Below are 26,452 nucleotides of genomic sequence, written 5' to 3' on the forward strand. Positions count from 1 at the left end.
CTCCGTTCGCTAAACTTGCCCGCGAGACAGGTGTACGCGGGTTTGGTTGAACTGTGCGTCGAGTATGTCAGAAAGTATTGTCCCGAGCGCGGAGAGAGCCTGATCGCAATATCCTGTTGACCCCCATTTCCTGAGACAAATCTCCGCGCGCTTAAATTTACCGTCTCTGCTGCTTTCCAATTTAACGATTTTGTACACCTCTTATTGGCATGGTATACCTGCAAATATTACGCTACTGTGCGTTAATGTGTGCACGGATAGCCATTCGCAGATTGAAATCGAATGGCCAGTTAGCTGGAACATTTGAAAGTGATAAAAAACTTCAGAGTGATTTGCCTGAGGAAGCGCATAATTCCTAAACGATTCTCCACTTCTGAACGTTCTCGATCTCTCGTCTATGCTTAAAGTATCACATGCGAAACTCTTGAGGACTTATTATAATTGCTCGAGAACAACATGCGGTATATAACGAATTGGAATACCGAGCTTCTCGATGTCCTGCGCGACTATAGCGCAGCACGCAAAGCGTTGTTTTTCATCTTTCTTCTTCATCTTCTTCCACTTCAGTACCAACCAATTACCGTTCCTTAGAGTGCCATGTTGGATTTTGATTTACGCTGAGTGGCAATCACAGGCATATCCTTCGACTATTCAAAAAGTTATTACTTATCGGCTGCGGAATCGCAAGTTCTCCCGTTTGTACTAACTGGAATGAAATTGTGCCCTTGCTGGCCGTGACTTCAGCATTTGCGTAATTGATGAGACGGATGGTAACGCGCAGTGATGAACGAGTAAAATGTCGCAAAGGTGTTTTAGACTTTTTAAAATAAGTGTAACCACTCATACTGACACGTATAATTGGATTACTCTCCTCAAAATCCGTTTTAGCTGCACGACTCGACCCGAAAATGAAAATTCCATTTCTCGAACCAGACAGCGGTAGGTACGCGTGCTGATTACGGTCAACCCACTCGCGACATCGCCGTTCGCAAATGTATATCTTTACTGTATAGAAAAGCAGCGTTTTCGGATAATCGAAGGAGATTTCGTACGGTGGTTTTTATAGTTCGCCCGACAAGTGGTCAGCGACGCATGAATATATCAATAAATCTGTCGGTCCTAGGTGAAACCGTTGATTATTTGAACATTCCACTCCCGATGGTCACTCGGCGTGTATTTTATAGACGTGTCTTGGGAGCTCTTCCGTTTGTTCGAGAAGCAAGCGAGAGACCACCGGTTGAGGCCGAAGCTGAGCGGGAGCCAGTCCAGGCATCCGCCGAGTAAAGAAACCCCTTGAAAACTAATACGATAGGTTCGCGCCGCGGCGGCGAGGGTCAACAGCGGACGTAGTTGCGGTCACAGGGATATATCATCTTCGTGCTGCACCGCGGGCGACCTGGGAAGACAACCTGTATTTTCTCCACCCAGTTCCAAACTCCACAGGCTCGGGATCCGTCCCGAAGACCCCCGAGCGTATGTTGCGGACGACTCGGTCGGCAACAATTACTTCTTCTTCAAACACGTTATTAGCAACTATCGTTCCATAACGCAATCACCTACTCGCGAAGATCGGGATAACCGAAATGCCAACCCGAGGCGACCTGACATCGAGTTCAACGTGTGTGCTAATTCAGGAGAGAGAAGAATTTCTACGCACATGTATTCCGAATTCGTTGATTCATATTCGGAACTGGGTCCTGCGGGACGCGCATAAGGGCGTAGCAAAATCACAGCGAAACTAACCTCGTTTAATTTGCTAATATTCATTCGCATGTGCAAGAAATCCCCGTCATCTTCTCGCTAATTGCTCGCCGCTGCATGGCGAGCTGCAGTCGTACAGTTCGTACTTAATTACCTCTTATAGCTTCTCTCGCAAAAAATGCTAATGAATCTACCTCCGCCTCCTCATTCCTCCCCAACTCGCACCCGTATCTCATCTTCTTGCGATATTTAGCCGAGACATCTGATACGCTCGTTTCTACCCAGCGTATTAAACGAATCGGAACCAGTGTTCTCAAAATTTTGAAAGTTGTTTCGGTAGTGCAATTCGTGCATATTTTCTACACCACGAATACCCAGACGATCGACTGGAAATCACAGTTAGAAAAATCACCGAAAACCGGGTTTCAGGTAAATCTGACCAGTTGTAAATAAATTGACCAAAAGATATACCAGAAATCGAGTATTCGACAAATCATTTCCGATGAAAAATGTCCGCTTCAGAGGATTACAACCGCCTTGTAGATCGCGAAGCTCCGTTAAAAGCAACGGCCGCAAACAACTCATCCAAGGTTGGATATCATCTTACCGCCGAATCAATTCTCGCCGAATGGTTCCGTGCCCGCAATCGAGGGCGACCGAGGATGAGTTACATAAAATGAAACCCTTATCCAACGCTTTTATGGCGCGGTAATTAGCGATCACTCGAGCTGAAGGCAGCAGCACCTAGAGAGTAACCGGCAGCATCAGCATCATAAACACAAAGAGGTCGAGTCACGCGTGCTCTGCCGTGGTGGAGACCGGTTGTGGGCTGGTCGATGGTTCGTGCGTATGGCCTAGCCGGAGAAGAAGAAGGTTGGATCGGAGAAAGAACGACTGCGAGGCGTATACCCACGTAAGTTGGTAGTTGCGTGCAGCATCCGGCGGAGTTTGCTACAACACCCGGAATATTTCATTCATAACGAGTGTCAGTGAGTTGGTAGCGAGGCCTCGTCGTATTCCCCGAAGAACGAGGAGCAGGCCAGCCGGCAGCTCGATCACTTTCCAGCATCCGTGAGTGCTGTTCCTTCTAATTGCCCGGCTGGTACTCTCGGCCGGATCCCCGGGGCACTCGCTTCTTCACCCCGCCGCTGCTTCGTTCCGACTGCGGACCTTCTGCCCCCAGGTGAATGAAATTGTTCTCCGGTCCTCTTTCTCCGGCTTCAAGAAATTTATTTGCCACCGCCGTATGCTGCTGCCTCGTGAATATATGGCTTGAGAGATGTATCGCGTGTCCCGACCGACCGTCCTTCTGTGATCTATTCAAAGAGAAATTTCACCCGGTATACTATCGTATAAATGCTGACGCTGCCCGTCTTACCGCACGTTTGTTATTAACTGTCCAGACCGATGGTTTGTTATTATATACATACGTATAGTGTATGCACGCTGTGGGTACTGCAGGATCGCCCGGGACGATATTTTTAGACGTTTAATTACAACGTAGGTACACTGCAGCTATATACCCGTTGTTCGTCACTAATAAGAGCGTACGTACGCCTCGAAACCACAGTTGCCGCCTTACGTTCGTTTTCACTTCGAATATCAGCATAAATTAGCGAGGACGACAGCCTCGGTTTATTTTCTACAAAAAGACGCGAAGAAATAGGATTTGTTGAATTTAGCAAATGGATTTATAAGTTTGTTAACAAAATCATCTCACTTCAGTCGGTTGATATTCACGCCCGTTCACTCAACATCGCGAACCATTACGCAGACCGGCGTGTATTCTTATCTCTGGTTTTTTTTTTTTTTTTTTTTCTCACGATTTCACTCAATCATTTATATTAGTCCCTGGCAAAGAAATATCGCAGTTCAAATTCTTTATGTTATGTGTGCACAAAGTCGGATCTATAAATATGAAAGTACACATCGTAAATTACTCGGGCGTTTCTCTGTCAACTTAATAGGATGGATCAAAAATGGAGATATTAGCCAAGAACAAAAATACAAGTTTGCAATGATCCAGAAGAAAGCGGTCAAAGTTGTCAAACTGATTAAAAATGTTACAAGGTAATTCCCAGATTAACATCGAGTTGAAGAATGATCTGTGAAAGAGGTTCAATAATTTGACTCGCTAAAGATAACAAGAAAAGGATGAAATATTCTGTATTTCTTTTCCGAATATCGAAGTTAACTTTCCATATTAATATTAACTTTTATCTGCTTATAACGTAGCATAAATTTATCTAGACGAATAATTTTGATAATACATAGAAATACATTGAACAAGCAATTAAGTTCAGCCAGTTTGATTTATCCCCTTGTCTATGCGGCCTCCGAATTCCTTTCATTTTATAAAAACTTGCAAAATTTTGGTGAACCAACCCCTTTACGCTTGATGTTAATTTTTCAGAACTTTCGGGAGCACCGAATAGACGGCGCCGCGCTTCCGCTTCTCTCCGAGGACCACCTGACGGGTCCGATGAGGATGAAGTTGGGCCCGGCACTGAAGCTGCGGGCCCTTCTGGCCCGGAAACTCGGGGCCTGCACGGTTTGTCTGCACTGCGCCCACTGTCACCAGACCCCGCTTCCGGCGCTGAGCGCCGCGGCGGCCGCCGTGGCGACGACGCAGACACCCGGAAGGCGGCCGAGCAGTACCGGAAACTGACAAATGGCGGCGGAGACTCCGGGGCCTGAGGTCGATCTGAACCGAGCCCTGAGAATAGAGCGCCGGGCTGCAAAGCCCGTACGAAAACCGGAAGTCGTCTTCAAGAAGCCGATAAAGCAATGACGTCGGCTCTCTTCGAACTCCGCGATCCGGAGACTCCGCCATTTTCATTTTTTTTTACCCACATCTTCACTTCGAGCAACCCCCGTCCTCCACACCGAGCGAGCGTACTTCAAAGCTACACGTATCTGTCAAACTTCGAGTGATATATTTATTGAGGTACGGACTTGACTCTCTCCTCTCTCTCTCTCTCTCTCTCATTAGAAAGAGACGTGCTCTATTTTTTTTTTTTTTTTTTTTTTTACAAATCATTTCCTCATATCTCTTACGAAGTCCGCCACCCGCCGTTCATTCGAACGATTGTTAAGTTGACTTGAATAATTGAAGTTCCACTTCATCGCTTGACATTTTAACTTTAATTTTAGTCTTTGTGTCAAGTTTGTTGCACAATTTTTACGAGTGAAACCTGCACCGAGTTAGTTCAGTATTCAAAATCACGCATACGTCCGAGTTGTTTACGATGAGTTTCAAAGACTGCATCATACAGCAATTGAACTGATTTCAAGTATATGATAATCGATCCTCAATCTTCGCGACGAACTACTTAATCATTTTTTCGAGTACAGACTGTCATACTTTCTAGATCGTGAATAGTACTTAGCGTCAAAACATGAACGTCGGAATTAAAAGGAATCGTAGCCCTACTTATGCATCGAACTTCGTTTTAACTTCACGTTGCTAATTTTGATTCAGAACTTTTACCGTCAATTGCAAATCATTCATAACCGTATGTAGATTTCGTAACGCAACTGTGACTAGTGACGGTGAGTTACAATTTTCGGTAATAACGGAAAACGGGCGAGAAACAATATCTTAGAACAATATTAAACGAATCGCAAACTCTACTAGCATGTCTTCCGTGTAACTGGCATTTAAATTATATGCACCGCTTATAAAAGTATTGAGAGTATATTCGTACGTATCTCTGACAGCAACAAATATTAGAATATGGTATATATTTTGTACACATGGTTTGACAAATATTGATTATAAATATACCTACCTGCTAGATGCTACAGTGCCTTGGAGATAAAAATTTGTTTATCAAAATCGATCGTAGAGCGTTCGCTTAAGAACAATTGTACATAAAATATGTATACACATATTCATATATCTGTATATATTTACACACGATACACTCCGTAGTTGTGTAGAAATTTTTTTCATACAATTCCTGATTTTGTTAAATAAATTATCACAGGAGGAAAGTCAACGATTACACAGAAATGCAACGTGCGGAGGCCACAGGAGGACATTAATATGTTACGTATGTGAATATAGTTTAAAGTATATATTTAAGGGACGAAGAAGAAAGTATCGGAAGAAGTTGGAACACTGTAAGAGGGAAGAAAGAAATATCTAAATTAACGGTACTATTATGTATACCCATGTGCAATAACAATAATATTTTGATATATATATAAATATATGAATATACATATATATGTATATTATATATATGCGAAGTATAAAATAATAATAATGAGTGTGTATGTATATAACTTTATAGGAAATACGTATTTGCTCAAATCGTTGTTTCTTTTTTTTTTTATATTTTAACAAAGTTTTTATATATCTATATATAAAAATATATATATATATTAATGAATAATAATTATAATATACTAAATTATATTTTTGCTAACATTCTCTACGTGCAAAATTTTTAAACAGACATATTGAGAAAACTTGTGAATGAAAACCAAACTAGGCGCGCAGACATGCACACACACTCACACGACGGACGGAATCCAGTTACGTTGTAAAAATCATGATCTCGTCTACGACTATAGGCGAGCGCGCTATGATTGTATGTAAGATACATGAATAATGGTATCTAGCCGGAGCGGATAATGTACATTATTTGAAAAGTCTTTATTTATTTAGAGGATAACCGTTGCCTTATTGTATTCAAAACTAAGTAAAGTGGAGAGGAAAATTAGAACGTATTATAGAGTAAGATAGTGGACACTTAGTAGTTACACGATTACATAGTCTTAAGGGACACAAGTAGCTTATACATGCATGGATCATGTAAACGTAGACCCGGTTTATTATTCGAGCAGTATTTTTAGATTTATACCTTCAGCTGAATTTACTGCATATTGAGAATAATTTTTATTTTATTTTTTTGTTGTTATCGACGCGACACTTATGGCTCCAATTCGATTCGGTAAATACATTTACTGAAGTATCCCGCTGTACAAACAGAACTATATGTAATTTCCTTTTTTGTCTGTATATAACTGGCACTGGTTATATTCATTCTAACAATTACTATCCTTTAACTATCAAAATCAATATAGGATGAAATTAACGAGAAACATGTATGGTGAGGTTGAAATAAAACGAGTGAGCTGTACAGTAAATTTCTACAATGAATAGAGTTTGCAATACGGACGTGAAGGAAAAAATAAAATTTTTGATAACACTGAGTTTATTTATTCTATACGAAAAGTGTAATCGAGTTTGAATTATTAGTCCCTAATGAATATTTTTGATATCGTTGTATGAACAAACTTGTGTAATAGAGAAATGAAAATGATAGACGACTGTATACTATAATATAAATCAGCGGCCTTTACTTAATTCTTACATAACGAATAGACGCATACATACATGTACATATTGCTTAAGCATTTATTTATATACCATGCTTATAACTGTAGTATTTTATTTAGTCATTAATACAAGATACATCTTACGTTATGTCAATTTTGTGATACTACTCTGACTTCTTCAACGGTTCACATTTACTATTTCCCAATCCCTACAACTCTGACAGTGTACCTATGAGTGTTTATCGTTACGATTAGACGATCTGTCATTATAATGTAAAATAGAAATTACTGGTGAAGAGGTAACAGTGCATTGTTTCTGTTGAAATAAACTTGTTGGAGACAAAATGTAACCATTTTTGTTTGGAAGTAGCTACTTTTGGGATGCTGCAACACAGCGGGGTTCTAATCTTGCATTGTTACAAACGGATTCTCAAATCCTTTCTCAGTCATGAGACCATCTTGAATTTGGAAATAATATCAAAAATCATTAGATTTGTATGACTTTTTCCTGACTAATTGGAACCCCAGAAACTCGGTAAACGCAGCAGGAAGAGCTAAGGACCAACAGCAGAGAAATGGCGGAAACTCAGGTCCTCGTTTTTCGGCTCTAAGTCTTGATCAGTTGCTCGCAGCGTATTGGGACTGCGCTCAATCGTTTTCTCTCGCAAAATTACGTCAGAATAGTGCATCAAAGAATTCATTCCAGCACTTTTCAAAATCGCGAAAATTTTCGCCAAAAATGCAAAGGGGTTAGCCTTACTTTTTTGCCAAATTTTCGACCGGAAATTTTTCGTCTCAGATTCGATTTGTATGACCCTTTCCTGACTAATTGGACCCCCAGGAACTCAGAAAACACAGCGAAAGTGGCCTGGGATCAACAGCACAGAAGTTACGATCGAAAATGCACCTGCTGAAAAATGTCGAAAACTCAGGTCCTCGTTTTTCGGCTCTGACTTTTGATCCGTTGCTCGCAGCGTATTGGGACTGCGCTCAATCGTTTTCTCTCGCAAAATTACGTCAGAATAGTGCATCAAAGAATTTATTCCAGCGCTTTTCAAAATCGCGAAAATTTTCGCCAAAAATGCAAAGGGGTTAGCCTTACTTTTTTGCCAAATTTTCGACCGGAAATTTTTCGTCTCAGATTCGATTTGTATGACCCTTTCCTGATTAATTGGACCCCCAGGAACTCAGAAAACACAGCGAAAGTGGCCTGGGATCAACAGCACAGAAGTTACGATCGAAAATGCACCTGCTGAAAAATGTCGAAAACTCAGGTCCTCGTTTTTCGGCTCTAACTTTTGATCCGTTGCTCGCAGCGTATTGGGACTGCGCTCAATCGTTTTCTCTCGCAAAATTACGTCAGAATAGTGCATCAAAGAATTTATTCCAGCACTTTTCAAAATCGCGAAAATTTTCGCCAAAAATGCAAAGGGGTTAGCCTTACTTTTTTGCCAAATTTTCGACCGGAGTTTTTCGTCTCAGATTCGATTTGTATGACCCTTTCCTGACTAATTGGACCCCCAGGAACTCAGAAAACACAGCGAAAGAGGCCTGGGATCAACAGCACAGAAGTTACGATCGAAAATGCACCTGCTGAAAAATGTCGAAAACTCAGGTCCTCGTTTTTCGGCTCTAACTTTTGATCCGTTGCTCGCAGCGTATTGGAACTGCGCTCAATCGTTTTCTCTCGCAAAATTACGTCAGAATAGTGCATCAAAGAATTCATTCCGGCACTTTTCAAAATCGCGAAAAATTTCTTAGCCTTACTTTTTTGCCAGATTTTCGACCGGAAATTTTTTGTCTCAGATTCGATTTGTATGACCCTTTCCTGACTAATTGGACCCCCAGGAACTCAGAAAACACAGCGAAAGTGGCCTGGGATCAACAGCACAGAAGTTACGATCGAAAATGCACCTGCTGAAAAATGTCGAAAACTCAGGTCCTCGTTTTTCGGCTCTAACTTTTGATCCGTTGCTCGCAGCGTATTGGGACTGCGCTCAATCGTTTTCTCTCGCAAAATTACGTCAGAACAGTGCATCAAAGAATTTATTCCAGCACTTTTCAAAATCGCGAAAATTTTCGCCAAAAATGCAAAGGGGTTAGCCTTACTTTTTTGCCAAATTTTCGACCGGAAATTTTTCGTCTCAGATTCGATTTGTATGACCCTTTCCTGACTAATTGGACCCCCAGGAACACAGAAAACACAGCGAAAGTGGCCTGGGATCAACAGCACAGAAGTTACGATTGAAAATGCACCTTCTGAAAAATGTCGAAAACTCAGGTCCTCGTTTTTCGGCTCTAACTTTTGATCCGTTGCTCGCAGCGTATTGGGACTGCGCTCAATCGTTTTCTCTCGCAAAATTACGTCAGAATAGTGCATCAAAGAATTTATTCCAGCACTTTTCAAAATCGCGAAAATTTTCGCCAAAAATGCAAAGGGGTTAGCCTTACTTTTTTGCCAAATTTTCGACCGGAAATTTTTCGTCTCAGATTCGATTTGTATGACCCTTTCCTGACTAATTGGACCCCCAGGAACTCAGAAAACACAGCGAAAGTGGCCTGGGATCAACAGCACAGAAGTTACGATCGAAAATGCACCTGCTGAAAAATGTCGAAAACTCAGGTCCTCGTTTTTCGGCTCTAACTTTTAATCCGTTGCTCGCAGCGTATTGGGACTGCGCTCAATCGTTTTCTCTCGCAAAATTACGTCAGAATAGTGCATCAAAGAATTTATTCCAGCACTTTTCAAAATCGCGAAAATTTTCGCCAAAAATGCAAAGGGGTTAGCCTTACTTTTTTGCCAAATTTTCGACCGGAAATTTTTCGTCTCAGATTCGATTTGTATGACCCTTTCCTGACTAATTGGACCCCCAGGAACACAGAAAACACAGCGAAAGTGGCCTGGGATCAACAGCACAGAAGTTACGATTGAAAATGCACCTTCTGAAAAATGTCGAAAACTCAGGTCCTCGTTTTTCGGCTCTAACTTTTGATCCGTTGCTCGCAGCGTATTGGGACTGCGCTCAATCGTTTTCTCTCGCAAAATTACGTCAGAATAGTGCATCAAAGAATTTATTCCAGCACTTTTCAAAATCGCGAAAATTTTCGCCAAAAATGCAAAGGGGTTAGCCTTACTTTTTTGCCAAATTTTCGACCGGAAATTTTTCGTCTCAGATTCGATTTGTATGACCCTTTCCTGACTAATTGGACCCCCAGGAACTCAGAAAACACAGCGAAAGTGGCCTGGGATCAACAGCACAGAAGTTACGATCGAAAATGCACCTGCTGAAAAATGTCGAAAACTCAGGTCCTCGTTTTTCGGCTCTAACTTTTAATCCGTTGCTCGCAGCGTATTGGGACTGCGCTCAATCGTTTTCTCTCGCAAAATTACGTCAGAATAGTGCATCAAAGAATTTATTCCAGCACTTTTCAAAATCGCGAAAATTTTCGCCAAAAATGCAAAGGGGTTAGCCTTACTTTTTTGCCAAATTTTCGACCGGAGTTTTTCGTCTCAGATTCGATTTGTATGACCCTTTCCTGACTAATTGGACCCCCAGGAACTCAGAAAACACAGCGAAAGAGGCCTGGGATCAACAGCACAGAAGTTACGATCGAAAATGCACCTGCTGAAAAATGTCGAAAACTCAGGTCCTCGTTTTTCGGCTCTAACTTTTGATCCGTTGCTCGCAGCGTATTGGGACTGCGCTCAATCGTTTTCTCTCGCAAAATTACGTCAGAATAGTGCATCAAAGAATTTATTCCAGCACTTTTCAAAATCGCGAAAATTTTCGCCAAAAATGCAAAGGGGTTAGCCTTACTTTTTTGCCAAATTTTCGACCGGAGTTTTTCGTCTCAGATTCGATTTGTATGACCCTTTCCTGACTAATTGGACCCCCAGGAACTCAGAAAACACAGCGAAAGAGGCCTGGGATCAACAGCACAGAAGTTACGATCGAAAATGCACCTGCTGAAAAATGTCGAAAACTCAGGTCCTCGTTTTTCGGCTCTAACTTTTGATCCGTTGCTCGCAGCGTATTGGAACTGCACTCAATCGTTTTCTCTCGCAAAATTACGTCAGAATAGTGCATCAAAGAATTCATTCCGGCACTTTTCAAAATCGCGAAAAATTTCTTAGCCTTACTTTTTTGCCAAATTTTCGACCGGAAATTTTTTGTCTCAGATTCGATTTGTATGACCCTTTCCTGACTAATTGGACCCCCAGGAACTCAGAAAACACAGCAAAAGTGGCCTGGGATCAACAGCACAGAAGTTACGATCGAAAATGCACCTGCTGAAAAATGTCGAAAACTCAGGTCCTCGTTTTTCGGCTCTAACTTTTGATCCGTTGCTCGCAGCGTATTGGGACTGCGCTCAATCGTTTTCTCTCGCAAAATTACGTCAGAACAGTGCATCAAAGAATTTATTCCAGCACTTTTCAAAATCGCGAAAATTTTCGCCAAAAATGCAAAGGGGTTAGCCTTACTTTTTTGCCAAATTTTCGACCGGAAATTTTTCGTCTCAGATTCGATTTGTATGACCCTTTCCTGACTAATTGGACCCCCAGGAACACAGAAAACACAGCGAAAGTGGCCTGGGATCAACAGCACAGAAGTTACGATTGAAAATGCACCTTCTGAAAAATGTCGAAAACTCAGGTCCTCGTTTTTCGGCTCTAACTTTTGATCCGTTGCTCGCAGCGTATTGGAACTGCGCTCAATCGTTTTCTCTCGCAAAATTACGTCAGAATAGTGCATCAAAGAATTCATTCCGGCACTTTTCAAAATCGCGAAAAATTTCTTAGCCTTACTTTTTTGCCAAATTTTCGACCGGAAATTTTTTGTCTCAGATTCGATTTGTATGACCCTTTCCTGACTAATTGGACCCCCAGGAACTCAGAAAACACAGCGAAAGTGGCCTGGGATCAACAGCACAGAAGTTACGATCGAAAATGCACCTGCTGAAAAATGTCGAAAACTCAGGTCCTCGTTTTTCGGCTCTAACTTTTGATCCGTTGCTCGCAGCGTATTGGAACTGCGCTCAATCGTTTTCTCTCGCAAAATTACGTCAGAATAGTGCATCAAAGAATTCATTCCGGCACTTTTCAAAATCGCGAAAAATTTCTTAGCCTTACTTTTTTGCCAAATTTTCGACCGGAAATTTTTTGTCTCAGATTCGATTTGTATGACCCTTTCCTGACTAATTGGACCCCCAGGAACTCAGAAAACACAGCGAAAGTGGCCTGGGATCAACAGCACAGAAGTTACGATCGAAAATGCACCTGCTGAAAAATGTCGAAAACTCAGGTCCTCGTTTTTCGGCTCTAACTTTTGATCCGTTGCTCGCAGCGTATTGGGACTGCGCTCAATCGTTTTCTCTCGCAAAATTACGTCAGAACAGTGCATCAAAGAATTTATTCCAGCACTTTTCAAAATCGCGAAAATTTTCGCCAAAAATGCAAAGGGGTTAGCCTTACTTTTTTGCCAAATTTTCGACCGGAAATTTTTCGTCTCAGATTCGATTTGTATGACCCTTTCCTGACTAATTGGACCCCCAGGAACACAGAAAACACAGCGAAAGTGGCCTGGGATCAACAGCACAGAAGTTACGATTGAAAATGCACCTTCTGAAAAATGTCGAAAACTCAGGTCCTCGTTTTTCGGCTCTAACTTTTGATCCGTTGCTCGCAGCGTATTGGGACTGCGCTCAATCGTTTTCTCTCGCAAAATTACGTCAGAATAGTGCATCAAAGAATTTATTCCAGCACTTTTCAAAATCGCGAAAATTTTCGCCAAAAATGCAAAGGGGTTAGCCTTACTTTTTTGCCAAATTTTCGACCGGAAATTTTTCGTCTCAGATTCGATTTGTATGACCCTTTCCTGACTAATTGGACCCCCAGGAACTCAGAAAACACAGCGAAAGTGGCCTGGGATCAACAGCACAGAAGTTACGATCGAAAATGCACCTGCTGAAAAATGTCGAAAACTCAGGTCCTCGTTTTTCGGCTCTAACTTTTAATCCGTTGCTCGCAGCGTATTGGGACTGCGCTCAATCGTTTTCTCTCGCAAAATTACGTCAGAATAGTGCATCAAAGAATTTATTCCAGCACTTTTCAAAATCGCGAAAATTTTCGCCAAAAATGCAAAGGGGTTAGCCTTACTTTTTTGCCTAATTTTCGACCGGAAATTTTTCGTCTCAGATTCGATTTGTATGACCCTTTCCTGACTAATTGGACCCCCAGGAACTCAGAAAACACAGCGAAAGTGGCCTGGGATCAACAGCACAGAAGTTACGATCGAAAATGCACCTGCTGAAAAATGTCGAAAACTCAGGTCCTCGTTTTTCGGCTCTAACTTTTGATCCGTTGCTCGCAGCGTATTGGGACTGCGCTCAATCGTTTTCTCTCGCAAAATTACGTCAGAACAGTGCATCAAAGAATTTATTCCAGCACTTTTCAAAATCGCGAAAATTTTCGCCAAAAATGCAAAGGGGTTAGCCTTACTTTTTTGCCAAATTTTCGACCGGAAATTTTTCGTCTCAGATTCGATTTGTATGACCCTTTCCTGACTAATTGGACCCCCAGGAACTCAGAAAACACAGCGAAAGTGGCCTGGGATCAACAGCACAGAAGTTACGATCGAAAATGCACCTGCTGAAAAATGTCGAAAACTCAGGTACTCGTTTTTCGGCTCTAACTTTTGATCCGTTGCTCGCAGCGTATTGGGACTGCGCTCAATCGTTTTCTCTCGCAAAATTACGTCAGAATAGTGCATCAAAGAATTTATTCCAGCACTTTTCAAAATCGCGAAAATTTTCGCCAAAAGTGCAAAGGGGTTAGCCTTACTTTTTTGCCAAATTTTCGACCGGAAATTTTTCGTCTCAGATTCGATTTGTATGACCCTTTCCTGACTAATTGGACCCCCAGGAACTTAGAAAACACAGCGAAAGTGGCCTGGGATCAACAGCACAGAAGTTACGATCGAAAATGCACCTGCTGAAAAATGTCGAAAACTCAGGTCCTCGTTTTTCGGCTCTAACTTTTGATCCGTTGCTCGCAGCGTATTGGGACTGCGCTCAATCGTTTTCTCTCGCAAAATTACGTCAGAACAGTGCATCAAAGAATTTATTCCAGCACTTTTCAAAATCGCGAAAAATTTCTTAGCCTTACTTTTTTGCCAAATTTTCGACCGGAAATTTTTTGTCTCAGATTCGATTTGTATGACCCTTTCCTGACTAATTGGACCCCCAGGAACTCAGAAAACACAGCGAAAGTGGCCTGGGATCAACAGCACAGAAGTTACGATCGAAAATGCACCTGCTGAAAAATGTCGAAAACTCAGGTCCTCGTTTTTCGGCTCTAACTTTTGATCCGTTGCTCGCAGCGTATTGGGACTGCGCTCAATCGTTTTCTCTCGCAAAATTACGTCAGAACAGTGCATCAAAGAATTTATTCCAGCACTTTTCAAAATCGCGAAAATTTTCGCCAAAAATGCAAAGGGGTTAGCCTTACTTTTTTGCCAAATTTTCGACCGGAAATTTTTCGTCTCAGATTCGATTTGTATGACCCTTTCCTGACTAATTGGACCCCCAGGAACTCAGAAAACACAGCGAAAGTGGCCTGGGATCAACAGCACAGAAGTTACGATCGAAAATGCACCTGCTGAAAAATGTCGAAAACTCAGGTCCTCGTTTTTCGGCTCTGACTTTTGATCCGTTGCTCGCAGCGTATTGGGACTGCGCTCAATCGTTTTCTCTCGCAAAATTACGTCAGAATAGTGCATCAAAGAATTTATTCCAGCGCTTTTCAAAATCGCGAAAATTTTCGCCAAAAATGCAAAGGGGTTAGCCTTACTTTTTTGCCAAATTTTCGACCGGAAATTTTTCGTCTCAGATTCGATTTGTATGACCCTTTCCTGACTAATTGGACCCCCAGGAACTCAGAAAACACAGCGAAAGTGGCCTGGGATCAACAGCACAGAAGTTACGATCGAAAATGCACCTGCTGAAAAATGTCGAAAACTCAGGTCCTCGTTTTTCGGCTCTAACTTTTGATCCGTTGCTCGCAGCGTATTGGGACTGCGCTCAATCGTTTTCTCTCGCAAAATTACGTCAGAACAGTGCATCAAAGAATTTATTCCAGCACTTTTCAAAATCGCGAAAATTTTCGCCAAAAATGCAAAGGGGTTAGCCTTACTTTTTTGCCAAATTTTCGACCGGAAATTTTTCGTCTCAGATTCGATTTGTATGACCCTTTCCTGACTAATTGGACCCCCAGGAACACAGAAAACACAGCGAAAGTGGCCTGGGATCAACAGCACAGAAGTTACGATTGAAAATGCACCTTCTGAAAAATGTCGAAAACTCAGGTCCTCGTTTTTCGGCTCTAACTTTTGATCCGTTGCTCGCAGCGTATTGGGACTGCGCTCAATCGTTTTCTCTCGCAAAATTACGTCAGAATAGTGCATCAAAGAATTTATTCCAGCACTTTTCAAAATCGCGAAAATTTTCGCCAAAAATGCAAAGGGGTTAGCCTTACTTTTTTGCCAAATTTTCGACCGGAAATTTTTCGTCTCAGATTCGATTTGTATGACCCTTTCCTGACTAATTGGACCCCCAGGAACTCAGAAAACACAGCGAAAGTGGCCTGGGATCAACAGCACAGAAGTTACGATCGAAAATGCACCTGCTGAAAAATGTCGAAAACTCAGGTCCTCGTTTTTCGGCTCTAACTTTTAATCCGTTGCTCGCAGCGTATTGGGACTGCGCTCAATCGTTTTCTCTCGCAAAATTACGTCAGAATAGTGCATCAAAGAATTTATTCCAGCACTTTTCAAAATCGCGAAAATTTTCGCCAAAAATGCAAAGGGGTTAGCCTTACTTTTTTGCCTAATTTTCGACCGGAAATTTTTCGTCTCAGATTCGATTTGTATGACCCTTTCCTGACTAATTGGACCCCCAGGAACTCAGAAAACACAGCGAAAGTGGCCTGGGATCAACAGCACAGAAGTTACGATCGAAAATGCACCTGCTGAAAAATGTCGAAAACTCAGGTCCTCGTTTTTCGGCTCTAACTTTTGATCCGTTGCTCGCAGCGTATTGGGACTGCGCTCAATCGTTTTCTCTCGCAAAATTACGTCAGAACAGTGCATCAAAGAATTTATTCCAGCACTTTTCAAAATCGCGAAAATTTTCGCCAAAAATGCAAAGGGGTTAGCCTTACTTTTTTGCCAAATTTTCGACCGGAAATTTTTCGTCTCAGATTCGATTTGTATGACCCTTTCCTGACTAATTGGACCCCCAGGAACTCAGAAAACACAGCGAAAGTGGCCTGGGATCAACAGCACAGAAGTTACGATCGAAAATGCACCTGCTGAAAAATGTCGAAAACTCAGGTACTCGTTTTTCGGCTCTAACTTTTGATCCGTTGCTCGCAGCGTATTGGGACTGCGCTCAATCGTTTTCTCTCGCAAAATTACGTCAGAATAGTGCATCAAAGAATTTATTCCAGCACTTTTCAAAATCGCGAAAATTTTCGCCAAAAGTGCAAAGGGGTTAGCCTTACTTTTTTGCCAAATTTTCGACCGGAAATTTTTCGTCTCAGATTCGATTTGTATGACCCTTTCCTGACTAATTGGACCCCCAGGAACTTAGAAAACACAGCGAAAGTGGCCTGGGATCAACAGCACAGAAGTTACGATCGAAAATGCACCTGCTGAAAAATGTCGAAAACTCAGGTCCTCGTTTTTCGGCTCTAACTTTTGATCCGTTGCTCGCAGCGTATTGGGACTGCGCTCAATCGTTTTCTCTCGCAAAATTACGTCAGAACAGTGCATCAAAGAATTTATTCCAGCACTTTTCAAAATCGCGAAAAATTTCTTAGCCTTACTTTTTTGCCAAATTTTCGACCGGAAATTTTTTGTCTCAGATTCGATTTGTATGACCCTTTCCTGACTAATTGGACCCCCAGGAACTCAGAAAACACAGCGAAAGTGGCCTGGGATCAACAGCACAGAAGTTACGATCGAAAATGCACCTGCTGAAAAATGTCGAAAACTCAGGTCCTCGTTTTTCGGCTCTAACTTTTGATCCGTTGCTCGCAGCGTATTGGGACTGCGCTCAATCGTTTTCTCTCGCAAAATTACGTCAGAACAGTGCATCAAAGAATTTATTCCAGCACTTTTCAAAATCGCGAAAATTTTCGCCAAAAATGCAAAGGGGTTAGCCTTACTTTTTTGCCAAATTTTCGACCGGAAATTTTTCGTCTCAGATTCGATTTGTATGACCCTTTCCTGACTAATTGGACCCCCAGGAACACAGAAAACACAGCGAAAGTGGCCTGGGATCAACAGCACAGAAGTTACGATTGAAAATGCACCTTCTGAAAAATGTCGAAAACTCAGGTCCTCGTTTTTCGGCTCTAACTTTTGATCCGTTGCTCGCAGCGTATTGGGACTGCGCTCAATCGTTTTCTCTCGCAAAATTACGTCAGAATAGTGCATCAAAGAATTTATTCCAGCACTTTTCAAAATCGCGAAAATTTTCGCCAAAAATGCAAAGGGGTTAGCCTTACTTTTTTGCCAAATTTTCGACCGGAAATTTTTCGTCTCAGATTCGATTTGTATGACCCTTTCCTGACTAATTGGACCCCCAGGAACTCAGAAAACACAGCGAAAGTGGCCTGGGATCAACAGCACAGAAGTTACGATCGAAAATGCACCTGCTGAAAAATGTCGAAAACTCAGGTCCTCGTTTTTCGGCTCTAACTTTTAATCCGTTGCTCGCAGCGTATTGGGACTGCGCTCAATCGTTTTCTCTCGCAAAATTACGTCAGAATAGTGCATCAAAGAATTTATTCCAGCACTTTTCAAAATCGCGAAAATTTTCGCCAAAAATGCAAAGGGGTTAGCCTTACTTTTTTGCCTAATTTTCGACCGGAAATTTTTCGTCTCAGATTCGATTTGTATGACCCTTTCCTGACTAATTGGACCCCCAGGAACTCAGAAAACACAGCGAAAGTGGCCTGGGATCAACAGCACAGAAGTTACGATCGAAAATGCACCTGCTGAAAAATGTCGAAAACTCAGGTCCTCGTTTTTCGGCTCTAACTTTTGATCCGTTGCTCGCAGCGTATTGGGACTGCGCTCAATCGTTTTCTCTCGCAAAATTACGTCAGAACAGTGCATCAAAGAATTTATTCCAGCACTTTTCAAAATCGCGAAAATTTTCGCCAAAAATGCAAAGGGGTTAGCCTTACTTTTTTGCCAAATTTTCGACCGGAAATTTTTCGTCTCAGATTCGATTTGTATGACCCTTTCCTGACTAATTGGACCCCCAGGAACTCAGAAAACACAGCGAAAGTGGCCTGGGATCAACAGCACAGAAGTTACGATCGAAAATGCACCTGCTGAAAAATGTCGAAAACTCAGGTACTCGTTTTTCGGCTCTAACTTTTGATCCGTTGCTCGCAGCGTATTGGGACTGCGCTCAATCGTTTTCTCTCGCAAAATTACGTCAGAATAGTGCATCAAAGAATTTATTCCAGCACTTTTCAAAATCGCGAAAATTTTCGCCAAAAGTGCAAAGGGGTTAGCCTTACTTTTTTGCCAAATTTTCGACCGGAAATTTTTCGTCTCAGATTCGATTTGTATGACCCTTTCCTGACTAATTGGACCCCCAGGAACTCAGAAAACACAGCGAAAGTGGCCTGGGATCAACAGCACAGAAGTTACGATCGAAAATGCACCTGCTGAAAAATGTCGAAAACTCAGGTCCTCGTTTTTCGGCTCTGACTTTTGATCCGTTGCTCGCAGCGTATTGGGACTGCGCTCAATCGTTTTCTCTCGCAAAATTACGTCAGAATAGTGCATCAAAGAATTTATTCCAGCGCTTTTCAAAATCGCGAAAATTTTCGCCAAAAATGCAAAGGGGTTAGCCTTACTTTTTTGCCAAATTTTCGACCGGAAATTTTTCGTCTCAGATTCGATTTGTATGACCCTTTCCTGACTAATTGGACCCCCAGGAACTCAGAAAACACAGCGAAAGTGGCCTGGGATCAACAGCACAGAAGTTACGATCGAAAATGCACCTGCTGAAAAATGTCGAAAACTCAGGTCCTCGTTTTTCGGCTCTAACTTTTGATCCGTTGCTCGCAGCGTATTGGGACTGCGCTCAATCGTTTTCTCTCGCAAAATTACGTCAGAATAGTGCATCAAAGAATTTATTCCAGCACTTTTCAAAATCGCGAAAATTTTCGCCAAAAATGCAAAGGGGTTAGCCTTACTTTTTTGCCAAATTTTCGACCGGAAATTTTTCGTCTCAGATTCGATTTGTATGACCCTTTCCTGACTAATTGGACCCCCAGGAACTCAGAAAACACAGCGAAAGTGGCCTGGGATCAACAGCACAGAAGTTACGATCGAAAATGCACCTGCTGAAAAATGTCGAAAACTCAGGTCCTCGTTTTTCGGCTCTAACTTTTGATCCGTTGCTCGCAGCGTATTGGGACTGCGCTCAATCGTTTTCTCTCGCAAAATTACGTCAGAACAGTGCATCAAAGAATTTATTCCAGCACTTTTCAAAATCGCGAAAATTTTCGCCAAAAATGCAAAGGGGTTAGCCTTACTTTGTTGCCAAATTTTCGATCGGAAATTTTTCGTCTCAGATTCGATTTGTATGACCCTTTCCTGACTAATTGGACCCCCAGGAACTCAGAAAACACAGCGAAAGTGGCCTGGGATCAACAGCACAGAAGTTACGATCGAAAATGCACCTGCTGAAAAATGTCGAAAACTCAGGTCCTCGTTTTTCGGCTCTAACTTTTGATCCGTTGCTCGCAGCGTATTGGGACTGCGCTCAATCGTTTTCTCTCGCAAAATTACGTCAGAACAGTGCATCAAAGAATTTATTCCAGCACTTTTCAAAATCGCGAAAATTTTCGCCAAAAATGCAAAGGGGTTAGCCTTACTTTTTTGCCAAATTTTCGACCGGAAATTTTTCGTCTCAGATTCGATTTGTATGACCCTTTCCTGACTAATTGGACCCCCAGGAACTCAAAAAACACAGCGAAAGTGGCCTGGGATCAACAGCACAGAAGTTACGATTGAAAATGCACCTGCTGAAAAATGTCAAAAACTCAGGTCCTCGTTTTTCGGCTCTAACTTTTGATCCGTTGCTCGCAGCGTATTGGGACTGCGCTCAATCGTTTTCTCTCGCAGAATTACGTCAGAACAGTGCATCAAAGAATTTATTCCAGCACTTTTCAAAATCGCGAAAATTTTCGCCAAAAATGCAAAGGGGTTAGCCTTACTTTTTTGCCAAATTTTCGACCGGAAATTTTTCGTCTCAGATTCGATTTGTATGACCCTTTCCTGACTAATTGGACCCCCAGGAACTCAGAAAACACAGCGAAAGTGGCCTGGGATCAACAGCACAGAAGTTACGATCGAAAATGCACCTGCTGAAAAATGTCGAAAACTCAGGTCCTCGTTTTTCGGCTCTAACTTTCGATCCGTTGCTCGCAGCGTATTGGGACTGCGGTCAATCGTTTTCACTTGCAAAATTACGTCAGAATAGTGCATCAAAGAATTTATTCCTCCACTGTTCAAAATCGCGGAAATTTTCGCCAAAAATGCAAAGGGGTTAGCCTTACTTTTTTGCCAAATTTTCGACCGGAAATTTTTCGTCTCAGATTCGATTTGTATGACCCTTTCCTGACTAATTGGACCCCCAGGAACTCAGAAAACACAGCGAAAGTGGCCTGGGATCAACAGCACAGAAGTTACGATCGAAAATGCACCTGCTGAAAAATGTCGAAAACTCAGGTCCTCGTTTTTCGGCTCTAACTTTCGATCCGTTGCTCGCAGCGTATTGGGACTGCGCTCAATCGTTTCCTCTTGCAAAATTACGTCAGAATAGTGCATCAGAGAATTTATTCCAGCACTTTTCAAAATCGCGAAAATTTTCGCCAAAAATGCAAAGGGGTTAGCCTTACTTTTTTGCCAAATTTTCGACCGGAAATTTTTCGTCTCAGATTCGATTCGTATGACCCTTTCCTGACTAATTGGACCCCCAGGAACTCAGAAAACACAGCGAAAGTGGCCTGGGATCAACAGCACAGAAGTTACGATCGAAAATGCACCTGCTGAAAAATGTCGAAAACTCAGGTCCTCGTTTTTCGGCTCTAACTTTTGATCCGTTGCTCGCAGCGTATTGGGACTGCGCTCAATCGTTTTCTCTCGCAAAATTACGTCAGAATAGTGCATCAAAGAATTTTTTTCAGGACTTTCTAAAGTCGCGAAAATTCTCGCCAAAAATGCAAAGGGGTTAGCTCTCTTTTCTCGTCAGCCCAAAGTCTTTAGTCTTAGAATTGATTCGTCAGACATCTTTTAGACCAACTGGAATCTGGGGAATGCACGAAACACTCCAAAAAGACCGTAGAAGCGATACCTGAAAAATTACTATAGAAATACGACGAAATCGTATGTCCTGCGGCGTTTGCGTCCGATCTGTTGTTCACAATGATCTCGTATCGTGTGCAATCGTCCTTAGCAATGCCTTTTGACATTGCATGTTATTCTAGGTTTATCGAATCATTCAAAACACGTAATCGGTTGAGCTTAGTCATACCGATTTAGACCGGAAGAACCCATCAATTCAAATTCAGCGTTCTTCAATCCAGCTAATCCGCAACCAGATAAAAGTCTTTGCACTTTTTCGCTGTTACATCCGATCGCAAGCTAATTGATTCATTGTAGTTCCTAAATGTGAAAATATAGGCAATGCCACAAAAACACGAATTATGCTGATGAATGGTGCGATTCTTTTCTTTCTCCGTTAACAGAATCTCAGTATCCCAAATATGAGCATTATATTTTTTTTTATTGTTTACCATAATGTAAATCAAAATAAATACACCGCATTAAAATTGAATCACGGTCAATACGATTTGCTCCAATTCACTGTGATCGAAATTCTCATTATAGGGTTATGGAATCAGTCAAAATCGAGTACCGACGTACGTTACTTGAGATATGCATAGTGTTCATTGGGTTGCTCTTAAATCTAATACAGATTCGAACAAATTTTCACAGACAGTTCTTAACAAGTTTATTTGGCATATAATAAATTGATCATAAAATTGTATAAGAATATAACAACATTGAAGTAAGTACGAGGGTTGGTAGTTTCAATTTCTACATGGTAAATTCATTGTCCGTTCGTAAAAACTTTTTTTTATTTTCTAATTTGTAGTAGCAATTCACACTTGTCACTTATTCAACGACAATTGGCGGCTGTCCAGCTGAATCTTTAGTCGTTGCATCCATAGACTTAGCACCGGTACTTTGGACGGCGTTTTCTTGATTCTTGAACATTGTTATCCCCGTTCTAGCCGCCGCTGGAGGACTTCCGGTCGGTGCTAATCCCGAACCACCCATGTTCACGCCTCCCCCGCTGACCTTTGGGCAAAAATACTGTCGTTAGCATGTACACAATATCGTAATCTATTTTTCCCGCATCCTAAGAGTTTGTGAAAAAAAGAATAAAATACTCAAGTTTTTCATGTTACAATAGTTTATTGATAAAAAATTGTTTCTCCCATTTCCTGCCAAGCCTCGACTTTGGAAAGAAATAGAAAAATAAATGAAGAAAAATTCACCTGATACAAGCTTTCTTTAATTTCATGCGCATTATCGGGTTACTTGGATGTTTTTAGCCTGACGAAGGCTGAAAACTGATCCCTTCACTTTAAATATCACGGATGCCCGACGACTTGAGGTTCCGTTTAATTTACTGTGATCGTCATACTTCTCAACCTTTAAAAATTTGTCGTTAGAATGTGACTCGATCAACGGACTTGGTTCTAATTCCCCCAGAGAAACCTGAACGGCTGTTTCCTGATCAACGGAATAAGCAGCAATAGAATTTTGGGCAGACGGTGCCGAGGATAAATCAAGTTTTAAAGATAATTCAGCTTCCTTTTGAATCGAGTCGATCAATGACTGAAGTTTCTCAGGCACCGGATGCCGCCGGAATACTAATTCGCTTATAAGATCTGGAATGTATGCAAATTCCGTGTCAATATTTTGCGACCGTTTGATCCTGACCTCTTCAGATACCGGCGTTGTAAATTTTGGGAAATTTTCCGGCGGTTCGACAGCGATACGAAAACCGTATTCTTTTTCAGTCGACGGAAACGAGCGAGAACTGGAAGGCCCTGCGATAACTACGATCGACTTCCGGCCGCAAGTTAGATTTCGTTGGTCTTTCCGATCGGCAGATGAGGCAGACGAAGACTGAGCTCCGGAGCCGAAAATCCTCCCCCAATATCTGACAAAGCTCGTTACAGCGGACCCGATTTTCCGACCGATCTCTGAACGCGAGCGAGTGGATGCTGCGTCATTAGCGTCGACAGGTGAAAGGTCGCGATCGCGTTGCAAGGACCTCGGCTTAACTGGTTTTGTTCTATTCACCTGGGGGTGGATCGGGGGCGCAGAATGAACTAGCCTGCTGCCGAGAGATCCGGGCTTTTCTTTCCTCGTGCGAACCCATTCGTGACCGAGGACCCGGTCGAGGGTGAGTCTGAGGGTGATGTCGGGCTCGAGGATGTGACGGACGATGCTCTTGGCGAGGGCGGAGACGGTGTCGCGAACGCGTGAGCGGAAGACCCAGTTCCTGGACATCTGGTCCTTGAGGAGCTTCCGGAGGTTCGAATCGTCGAACGGCATCGAGGCGTTGAGCATTATGAAGAGGATTATCCCGAGGGACCAGACGTCGGCCAGTTTCGGGTTGTACGGCGTCCCCGAGACGACTTCCGGCGCCGCGTACGCCGCCGATCCGCAATACGTCTGGCTCAGCACCCGACGGCCATCGTTGTCGGCGCAGAACCTGGCGAACCCGAAATCCGCGAGCTTGACGTTAAACCGACGGGATAGGAGGATATTCTCGCACTTGAGGTCCCGATGCGCGATGTTCTTCCCGTGGAGGTAGTGAAGCCCGGATGCCATCTGCCGGAACCACAACTTCGACTGCTGCTCCGGGACCACGCCGTTCCTCTTCACGAAGTCCAGGAGATCGCCGTTGTCCGCGTACCTCATGAAGATGAAGACCCGAGGACCGCGCTGCAGGATGCTGTGCACCTGGATTATGTGCGGGTTCTCGATCTTCGTCAGGATCTCCAACTCTCGCGGGAAGAACTTGTCCAGGAAATCACGGGGGGCCTTCTCCTTATCGAATATCTTGCACGCCAGCCGCATCTTCTTTGGACTCGTTCCGTCCACATAGTCGGCCAAATGGACCGTGGCGTACGATCCCTGTGAATCGGTCAATTGATCTTCATTCAGAGCATCGAATTTATCAAGCAAACATACTGAGTTTTGAAATAGCGGTGCAAGTAAGTAAAGACCCAGTTAGCACAAAACTTGAAGTCGTCAAAAAAGACGTCTAAAGGATGTCTCATGCACCATTTTCTAACGTCTATGAGGTACCAAGGACATCTTTTAGGCATTGAGATATCTTTTCAAAAAATGGCGCATAAGACATCCTTTAGACGTCATTTTGACGATTTCAAGTTTTGTGCTAACTGGGGTGAATCAATCACTTTGTAACCATTGAATACTGCTACCCTGGTAAAACAGTGATTTGATATTTCGTAAGACTCGATACATTCTTGTTTTAAGAATTGTGAAGATAAGTTTTCACATAGATCTGTGTTCTACCGATAAACTGCAGCTATTGCGCGACAAGAATGAAGCAGAAATTCACACGAAAATTGTTGTACCAGTATCTCTACATTTTTCTCTACGGAACCTCAATTCATAGACTCTATTAAAACTTATATTTAATTCATAACAAACTGTGGTGCAAATAATCATGAATTTTTTGGAAATAAAATGGTTTACTTACTTGTCCAATTTTTTTCCCGATTAGATAGCCTCGCTGTTCAAGCGCGTTCACCTCCGAATTTCGGGGGCTGAGTCGCGTGGCCATGCCAAAGGCTCTTCATTGGAGGTGCCCTGACTCCTTTGAAATAACAAAGTACTTTATCAAGCCTCTTTGGACTGTCTGTTCGCATTTGTCGATCTTTTCTTTGTTACGATACAGTAAAGCGATCGTTTGAAGGGAAAGAAAAGCGCTTTAGACTACGTGAATGTACCTCTTTTTCGGTGCCCTTCTTTTTGGTGAACAAATTTTAGAATCCAGGTCATAGACCGAGGCGAAACACTTGCAATACGGAAATGGGGAGGCCTACCTGGCCTGTCATTGAAGATTGTGCTGGAGGCAGGTGCAGAGATCACTGGAAATTTGGCATTAAGTCCAACTTGTACCTGGAGGAAAATTTGGCACAGAAAAATGCTTGTCTCATTCAACCGTGGCCATAATAAAACAATAAACAATTGACCGGTGCCACGGCCTCCCCATCTGTCTATTTCTCACCTGGGGGTTTCGTTTATCACAGATAATATACGTATAATGCCGAAATGTAACGTAGGGAAAAAAATTAAACAGCTTTCTCTGACGATTGCGGATTACTCATTACGTTCGGTTTGGAGAGATCTAATTTCAACGAGAGAAGTACGGTTTGCATGGAATACGGATTTTTTTTTCACTCGAGATCATATGAATTACTGGTTAATTTACGACCGCGAAAATATCGCTCTCCGTTGCCTGTGTCAACCGTCAAACACTCTTCATATTTTCTTCAACTGTTGTTTGACAACCTTGTCATCAGGTACAGAGCGTTTCGCAATCTGATATTTGGCAACGTACAAGAAATGAAAGGAAATGATTGAAACGTTTTCGGTGTCGGAGGTCAGTAAATATGCGGTCTACTTCACTTTGTCATTTTACTTTATTTTGTTATTTTGTCAACGAGTAAATTTTGCTATTCCCGCCTTCTTTGTTGACACCCGTTGCCTTTTGACGCCGACCCGAGGGGTTCTTAATTTTTCTCCTTTGCTTCTGTGTATTGATAATCTCTGAGGATAGCCCTTCTTAAAGGACCGAAAAATCAACATACTTGACGGTTTGTTTACTGACTTTCAACACCAAAAAAGTTTGAACAGTTATTGGATAAAGTCGTGAAATTCTATCTACAATAAAAGGAAATGTCATGAATCGCGCACAGACCTTCAACCAACAAATTTATCTCAGAACAACAATTTTGAGGAATATTAAAAACTGATACTTATTTCAAATATATACTCGTTTCCACACCACCGAAGGTGGTAATTCTACCTAATTAATTCAATATTCATTTAGCGTATTTTTTTAAACATGGTATCCCCTGGAAGTTTATTCCACGACAAAGAATTCGAATTTATCATACTTTGTTTTCGAATAATTTGACGCAGACGGTATTTATTTTACGGAGCCGTTCGTTTAACGATATTTGTTGTCATTTTCCTAT

At 42.2% G+C, this 26,452-nt stretch overlaps 2 protein-coding genes across 3 annotated transcripts in view; one reads left to right on the plus strand and one right to left on the minus strand.

The window, feature by feature from the left end:
• LOC124303481 (uncharacterized) overlaps nucleotides 1-7,400 on the plus strand; it is a 78,052-nt gene extending 70,652 nt beyond the window's left edge. For both annotated transcript variants that reach the window (XM_046760731.1, XM_046760732.1), the window contains 2 exons: nucleotides 4,115-4,648; nucleotides 5,691-7,400. In XM_046760731.1, coding sequence (XP_046616687.1) covers nucleotides 4,115-4,398 — 284 coding nt within the window. In that variant the 3' untranslated portion in view covers nucleotides 4,399-4,648; nucleotides 5,691-7,400. The remainder of the gene's footprint in view (nucleotides 1-4,114; nucleotides 4,649-5,690) is intronic.
• A 14,916-nt stretch (nucleotides 7,401-22,316) lies between these two features.
• Nucleotides 22,317-25,032, minus strand: LOC124302009 (testis-specific serine/threonine-protein kinase 2-like). Its single transcript, XM_046757736.1, has 3 exons — nucleotides 24,949-25,032; nucleotides 23,517-24,356; nucleotides 22,317-22,502 (listed from the first exon to the last, which is right to left on the minus strand). Exons 1-3 carry the CDS (start codon nucleotides 25,030-25,032, stop codon nucleotides 22,317-22,319), a joined length of 1,110 nt encoding a protein of 369 aa, XP_046613692.1.
• Nucleotides 25,033-26,452: the final 1,420 nt, after the last annotated feature.

The sequence above is a fragment of the Neodiprion virginianus genome, chromosome 4 (assembly GCF_021901495.1).
Source record: "Neodiprion virginianus isolate iyNeoVirg1 chromosome 4, iyNeoVirg1.1, whole genome shotgun sequence".
Lineage (NCBI taxonomy): Eukaryota > Metazoa > Arthropoda > Insecta > Hymenoptera > Diprionidae > Neodiprion > Neodiprion virginianus.

Bases quoted from the DNA above. Each gene is read 5' to 3' on its own strand.
- LOC124302009 (XM_046757736.1), bottom strand. From the start codon at position 25,032: ATGGCCACGCGACTCAGCCCCCGAAATTCGGAGGTGAACGCGCTTGAA. The intron at 24,357-24,948 runs GTAAGTAAACCA...ACCGATTCACAG, and splicing joins TCGGGAAAAAAATTGGACAA to GGATCGTACGCCACGGTCCA. The intron at 22,503-23,516 runs GTGAATAGAACA...TTTTGCCCAAAG, and splicing joins CGCCCCCGATCCACCCCCAG to GTCAGCGGGGGAGGCGTGAA.